We start from the raw sequence: 7,500 nt of genomic DNA, 5'->3' as shown, positions 1-7,500 counted from the left end.
CAAAGGCTGTATAGGAATTCCATTTTAATAGCACAAGACAACATGAACACATGGACACATGGAACACATGGTACACAAATGGGACTAGGAGCTTCAAGCATGGATAAAAACATTTCTTTTGTATGTCACTTCTGTTGTTTTGATTACATTTTTCTTTGCCCAGAGTAAACGAAACACGGAACAGAACACGTTCTGTCGCTATGCCCTGTGGTTCGAAAGATATTGCAGCTAAATTCGATCGATTCGCCCTGCGGCTCATAAAGCACTGTTTTGTCTGTGCCTGTCTAGAGAACATCTGTGTTCCTAGTTTGTGTAATATTTAGGAAGCCAGGCTAACACTTGGCCAATCACATCTCTCCTGAGTTGAGGCTTGACCAATAGCAAGGTGGCCCCCAGAGTGATGGCGGTCAGGGTGAGGGTGATACGGAATGGCGAGTAGCCAATCACATGGCTCCAGTGGTCACTCCGGGGGGTTGGTTCCTGGTGGCGGAGGCCCTGTGCCGCCTCCCTCTCCTCCTGACTCAACAAGTGCGGGCTCAGGCGGGCCAGTACCTCCAGCGCCACCCGGTGGCCACTCTGGATAGCGCCGCTCATGTAGCCACACCATTTGGTGGCCGTCTCCGTACCTGCCCAGTGGATCCTACAGCAGACGTCGGATAAAAATGAGCTGTATGAGACATTAGTAATAGCAAGCAATTAGTAGTCAATTAATAAGAAATAGTAGCATATTAGTAATGTGAAGATATTGTTGGAAATCATTTTTCTCTAAAGCTCGGTAAGGGAGTTCATTGAGACTTTCCCTCCCCTTTAATAATGCATTATATTTAAGTACGTTTTAGCACGTTTCTGATGAGCAAACCACACATCAACACAATACACACGCGCCAGCGACTCCCTTCAACTGCACTCAACAACGCCCAGTCCCCTAGTCTCCTTTCAGCTCATTTGCATACTCTCAGCACACTCATTTGGCTCAAGAATACTACCATCTGCCTGCGCTTCCGTCCCATGGAATGCCCACTACAAACAGACACTATACTAATCAAGAGAAGTGTTCTGATCAGTTATGTGTGTGAGCATGTAAGGTCAGGGTCTGTGTGTGTGTGTGTGTGTGTGTGTGTGTGTGTGTGTGAGCATGTAAGGTCACCGTGTGTGTGTGTGTGTGTGTGTGTGTGTGTGTGTGTGTGTGTGTGTGTGTGTGTGTGAGTATGTAAGGTCAGCGTGTGTGTGTGTGTGTGTGTGTGTGTAAGGTCAGGGTGTGTGTGAGAGTATGTAAGGTCAGGGTGTGTGTGTGAGTATGTACTGGAAGGTCAGGGTGTGTGTGTGTGTGAGTATGAGTATGAGTGTGAGTATGAGCATGTAAGATCAGGGTGTGTGTGTGTGAGTACTGTATGTAAGGTCGGGCGTGTGTGTGAGTATGAGTATGAGTGTAGGTATGTAAGATCAGGGTGTGAGTATGTAAAGCCAGGGCAATATTTATGGAGTCACACGGGGAGAAATGCAACAAATGCAAATCAACGCCATTCGTTTTCATCGACTTCAATTGTGTTGCACCTTATGTGAATTACAGTTTTTCTCGATTGTTAACACATTTTTTGAAAACATGCCTCATATTCTCAGAACTCTACACACAAATCCAAAACAACAGACACAATAGGCAAAACTCTACAATTCTCCTGCAAAATGACACTTTACCTTCAAAACAATGTAATTTCTCCTCAAAATGCTCTTTTGTTCTCAAGAGACACACACAAACCATCATATATCAAGACATTTACAAAGACCAGTTGAACACTGATGTGCTCAGTGTAAAACACTGATGAATTGAGAACACTTCTTCTCCATTCATTATAATGACTTGGGCCTTTTTTTGTTCAGTGTTACACTACAAACAGTACTACAAACAGTAGATAAGCTGATACAGTAAGTTGATATGCTTACCCTATCAATATTTTGAAATATCTCATTGTTTTCTATTATTTTTCTTTGTATTTCCTGTAATGTTATGCCGTTTTTTCTAGGACAATGCTCATGATTTCAGTTTCCTGTTCAGGAGACAGAAGCCCTTGTGTTGGTAATCTTTCGGCTGCCAAACAAATAGTAAAATACTGTAAACTATGTAGGAATACAAAGTAGGATTACTTTCCCCAAATACTTGAAACATACTTTATTTTTACAGTCCTACAGAACAGCCCACAGGCAATACTGTACTGTGCTCATTGAGCTGTATTGTACTGTCCGGTACTGTACTGTATTGATACGCAGCACTGCAATGTTCTAGTGGCTCGGATCTCATCACAGATTACGGTCCTTGGCCTCCCCATCCTCCTCCTCTTACTCGCACTAATCTGGCTCTGCCTCTGCCTGTACTACTACTGTAATACTAAAGCTCTGATTGCTAATTGTAAGACTGTGTGACAGGAGTTTGCCCATCTGATGAGTCAGTGTGCATGGTAGGGCAGTTAGCTTTAGAATTTGAATGGCAGTGTGTTCTTTGTGAAAACAAGAGATTTTCTTCATGAAAGGAGGTTCAGGAGGTTGGTGCATGAGCTACATATTACTGGAATTGTGTCTCAAGTACCAGAAATTGTGTGTAAACAATTGAGAAAAACTGTAAAAGAGAGAGTTAGTCCACCCCCCTCTAGGGAATCAAATTTGTATGTGCATTAGAAGAGAGAATGCATATTTTGGGTGTTTCCAGGCAGAAACTCTTGTTTGAATAATTAAACACGCATTTAAAAAGTAGGAAGGAAACCCAGCTACTGTAGTGTGAAGGCAGAAAAGAAAAAAAGGATAATTGGAGTACAAACACTCACATTGCATCAACATCAAACTCCTAACACACACCAGGTCACTTAACAAAGCCTGCAGTGACACTTGGAATGTATGGTGTCTAATGTGCTGTGCAAAATACTTCTAATGTGACATGTCACTTCCACAGTAAAGGCAAGATTAAAGGTTAAGGCCTTCGGAGATGCCCACATCAGGAACCAGGCTTCAAAGAATACTACAAAAGCTGTATTGAGAAACATTCTCTTCTCTTAGGGGGAATTCCCTCGATGCTGTGGTTCTGAAACATTCATGTAACTCTTATTTGAAAAAAGAAAATAAAAACCCAAAAGGTCTCGCCTTTAAGGGATGTTTTTATTGTGGCGTGTACGCCAACTTGTGTCTGTGCATCATTGCAATTAGGGTTGGGACTTTAGATGAATTTTCATGTTCGACTAATCATAACGTTATTGAACAATTAATCGATTATTTGCTAAATCATGACGTCACATGGCATTCAGAGCCGTGTAAACATTTGCCCCCACCCATCACTCTACATGTCCAACACGCACACAATTGATATTAACGATGATATATGTATATAAAAAAAACCTTTATCAAGAAATAAGTTGTTTACAACAAGTTGTAAACTTTATTTTACAGGGCATTATGCCATCCGACGTAGGTCCTATTTGAACATGTAGGCTAGCGATTGCAACGCTCACTGGTCATCTCCGGTGCTGGTTTAGTTTATGGTCGGATGAACATTTTGTTACCTTGCCGGTCGGCCCGTTATCTTATCACTTTTAACTTCACTTGCCGGCAGCTTGTCGTTCAAACATGGGTTATCCTAGTGGTATATTGGTGATGAAACAATTAAGAGGCTTGAAGAATACCAGTTTAATAGGCTTCTTTTCGTTTAACATGGAGATGCTTCACAAAACATGTTCTCCCGCATTCATTAACATAACACACACTTCTCTAACTCTCGCACTTCACGTTGTTCTAACCACAACACTTCCTGCTTACGTTTTACTAGGTACCCCGTTCCCATGAGCCCCTAAATAAAGCAGAGGTCCAGCACTTCTCCTCGCTCGCTTCATCTCTGCTTGTTTTTGTCATGCGCGCAAAATACCGGAAAATGTTGCTGTTCTCATATTGCGTGAGACTAAAACGATTATTCATTAGGCATTTATTTTATTCGAATAAATTCTTAACAAACATTATTCGATTATTCATTAACAACCCTAATTGCAATAGAACTCTTTGAACCAGTACATTGACCTTGAAAATGTACACACACTTGGCTACCTGTTGCCCCACACCCACCAGTGTGTGTGTGTGTGTGTGTGTGTGTGTGTGTGTGTGTGTGTGTGTGTGTGTCACCAGGAAATCCAAGCAGCCTGGCAGGATAACAAAAAAGTGTTTTGCTTCAGAGTAGACTCTGCTGCTGTTCTACTTTACTCTACTCTACTCTGCTGTTCTACTCTACTCTATTCTACTCTATTCTACTCTACTCTACTCTACTCTACTCTACTCTACTCTACTCTACTCTACTCTACTCTACTCTATTCTACTCTACTCCATTCTACTCTATTCTACTCTACTCTATTCTACTCTATTCTACTCCACTCTACTCTGCTCTGCTCTACTCTACTCTACTCTACTCTACTCTACTCTACTCTACTCTACTCTACTCTACTCTGCTCTACTCTACTGCTGTTCAACTCTACTCTACTCTACTCTACTCTACTCTACTCTACTCTATTCTACTCTACTCTACTCTATTCTACTCTATTCTACTCTACTTTATTCTACTCAACTCTACTCTAATCTACTCTACTCTACTCTACTCTACCTTGCTGCTGCTGCTTTACCCCCTCTCTCTTTCTCTCTCTCTCTCTAACGCCTGATGCACTGTCAGGCTGTTCTGAGAATCTCCTGTTCTGCGGTGAATAAGAGAAGAAGGAAGAGAGGGGGAGAGAGAGAGAGAGAGAGGGAGGGAGGAGGAGAGACTGCTCTGCTCTGAGACTTCAAGGACAAGTGGAGCATGGTGGTCGGTGGTGGTGACGTGGTGTACTGGGGGGGGGGGTGGGGGGGCTGGGTGGTTGAGACGTTGCTGGGTGGGAGCTGAACGTGCTGGGGGTGGGTGGAGGATGTGTGGTGGATGTGTGGTGGGTGGAGGATATGGGACAGCGCATCACATGCACAGCGTATTCCCCATCCAGGCTGAGCTCATCTGCTCGCCAGGGGACTTAATGCCATTATGGAAATGTACTGCTGTTGCGCGTACCCCCCTTTCTCTCTCACCCACCCATGCACTCTTTCCCCCTTTCTCTCTCACCCACCCACTTATGCACTCTTTCCCCCTTTCTCTCTCACTCACCCATTTATGCACTCTTTCCCCCTTTCCCCCTTCTCTCTCTCTCTCTGTCTCTCTCTCACTTATGCACTCTTTCTCCCTCCTCCTCTCTCTCTTTCTTCCTCCCTCTCTTCTCTCCCTCTATCAGTCACATACACACTTTCTCTATCTTTTTCTTCCACCTCTCTCTCTCTCTCTCTCTCTCTCTCTCTCTCTCTCTCTCTCTCTCTCTCTCTCTCTCCCCCAACCTCTCTTTCAGTCCCTTGTGCTCTCCCACCATCATACCCCCTGTGCTTCTTTCGCTCCTAAATTCATCTGCCCATCTCATCCTCTCTTACTCCCTCTCTCCACTTCCCCTCTGTCTCTCCCTTTGCACCCCCAACACCCCTCCACCCCCTCCATCACTCCCCCTCCTCCACCCCCACCCTCTTGCCCCCCCCCCCCTGTCTGAGAGTGGGATCCTGTAAGTGGATTTCAGGCCTGCTTTCCCTGGAGAGTGGCCTTCTCCTGACCCGACGTCTGCTCACTGTGGTTAAAGTCAGAGCAGCGCTAAAGGCAGCCTCCCTTTCCTCCCCTCCATACTCCCAGGCTCTTTCTGTGAGCTACGCTAGGCTACGCTAGGCTACGCTAAGCCTGATCTGGGCCAGAGTCTGTGCAGTGTGTCTGCGGTAAAGTCACAAGGTGACCGGTAGGCTACTTTAGCAGACGTGACACGGACCCTCAACAATGGGCTCTAGAATGTCTGATCCACCTGGGGGAGAGAGTTGGAAGCTGTGGGAGTTTGTATAGGGCACGCATGTGTGTGTGTGTGTGTGTGTGTGTGTGTGTGTGTGTGTGTGTGTGTGTCTGTGTCTGTGTCTGTGTGTGTGTGTGTGAGGGGTGTGTGTTTGTGTGTGTGTGTGTGTGTGTGTGTGTGTGTGTGTGTGCGCATGTGTGTGTGTATGTGTGTGTGTGAGGGGTGTGTGTGTGTATGTGTGTGTGTGAGGGGTGTGTGTGTGAGAGTGAAAGAGTTGAGGGTGTGGAGGGCGAGGAGTGTAGCGGAGGAAGGGCTCACCTGCCAACAGGCCTGCGGAGGCCGGGGTGGAAGTAGGTTAGCATCCCTGGGACCATGACATTCACTGGGCAACCCCCGCTGTAAGGCTCCTGGGACCAGTCCTGCCATCACACACACACACACACACATATACACACACACACACACACACACACACACACACACACACACACACACACATATGAATAAAAAGCACACTCTCTCACGCTCAGACACTGAGCTCAACTTACAACCCTGCCAGGGGGAAGAGCGTGTAAGGGACTTTATTCTAGGAGAATTTTATGCAGGCATTCACACATTACATCACATAGGAAAACAAACCGAGTGCTAAAAACAACTCAAAATAGAAACCTAGTGGTTTGTGGTTAGAATTGGAAATGAGACAATTACATCAATCAGCGAGTCGTAATATAGCAGTTTTCATACAAACAGAGTAGGCCTATAACACAAAGAGAATAATAGATTTGTAAATGATGTCAAAAATGCTTGAGATCAAATTAATTCAAATAAATCAAGTATAAGAAAAAAGATTAAAGCAGTAAAACAGTGAAACAAAGACAGGTTAAATAAGTTTGAAGCAATGAAGTGTTGAAAAATTGTGAACAAGGTAAGAATTGAGAAGGCAATGCTAAGCCAAACAGCTATGTTTTAAGGTTTTTCTTTAAAGAAGAAAGAGATGCCCAGATCCTGGTGGAGGGACAAGGGTGCAAAAACTTCATCTCCTTTCTTGGTCCTTTCCCTTGGAGTAAGATCATGTGCAGAGTTGGAGGATCTGAGTGGTCTAGCGGAAGCGTACATTAAAATCACATCAGACAGGTAATCAGGTGCTGGACCACTGATGGATTTAAAAACGAATAAAAGGATCTTAACATTTTTTGGAGAACTGACAGGCAGCCTGAGGCTGTGGAGAGATTTTGAATCAGGTCTGTGTGCACTCTTCTTGGCATTTGTCAAAAGGTAGGCTATTTCATTTTGAATGGCTTTGTAACTTGTTTATAGACTTTTTGTTTGATCAAAGACAGCATTGCGGTAATCAAGTCTGCTTGTGACAAAGGCATGCACTAACCTCTCTTAATCTGCCTTTGAGAAAATAGACATATACGTATATTTCATGATATTTCACCATATTTTTCAGGTGACAAAACTCGAAATGCGTGACTCAAAACTCAAAATAGGTCGCAAAGATGCTTTGCTTGGAGGTAACATTATCTTGTTTATCTCTCTTTGTGCTTATAGCCCAGGCTACACCAGGTCCATGTAAACATAGCTTGTCTTGTCTGGTGTAGCCAGCCCCATTGATTATAATGGAAGCTAA

The 7,500-nt window shown here is 44.3% G+C and overlaps 1 protein-coding gene across 1 annotated transcript in view; it reads right to left on the bottom strand.

The window, feature by feature from the left end:
* The window catches only part of si:ch211-127i16.2 (probable flavin-containing monoamine oxidase A), a 57,183-nt gene that overhangs the window by 879 nt on the left and 48,804 nt on the right, over nt 1-7,500 (bottom strand). Inside the window, exons 11-12 of the mRNA XM_062554659.1 lie at nt 6,186-6,286; nt 1-640 (exon numbers count right to left, since the gene is read on the bottom strand). The exon at nt 1-640 is cut by the window's left edge and continues 879 nt beyond it. Coding sequence (XP_062410643.1) covers nt 304-640; nt 6,186-6,286 — 438 coding nt within the window. The 3' untranslated portion in view covers nt 1-303. The remainder of the gene's footprint in view (nt 641-6,185; nt 6,287-7,500) is intronic.

Source organism: Sardina pilchardus, chromosome 14 (assembly GCF_963854185.1).
Source record: "Sardina pilchardus chromosome 14, fSarPil1.1, whole genome shotgun sequence".
Taxonomy (NCBI): Eukaryota; Metazoa; Chordata; class Actinopteri; order Clupeiformes; family Clupeidae; genus Sardina; species Sardina pilchardus.
Note: the sequence above shows the minus strand (reverse complement) of the source record. Positions and strands in the feature narration are given on the sequence as shown.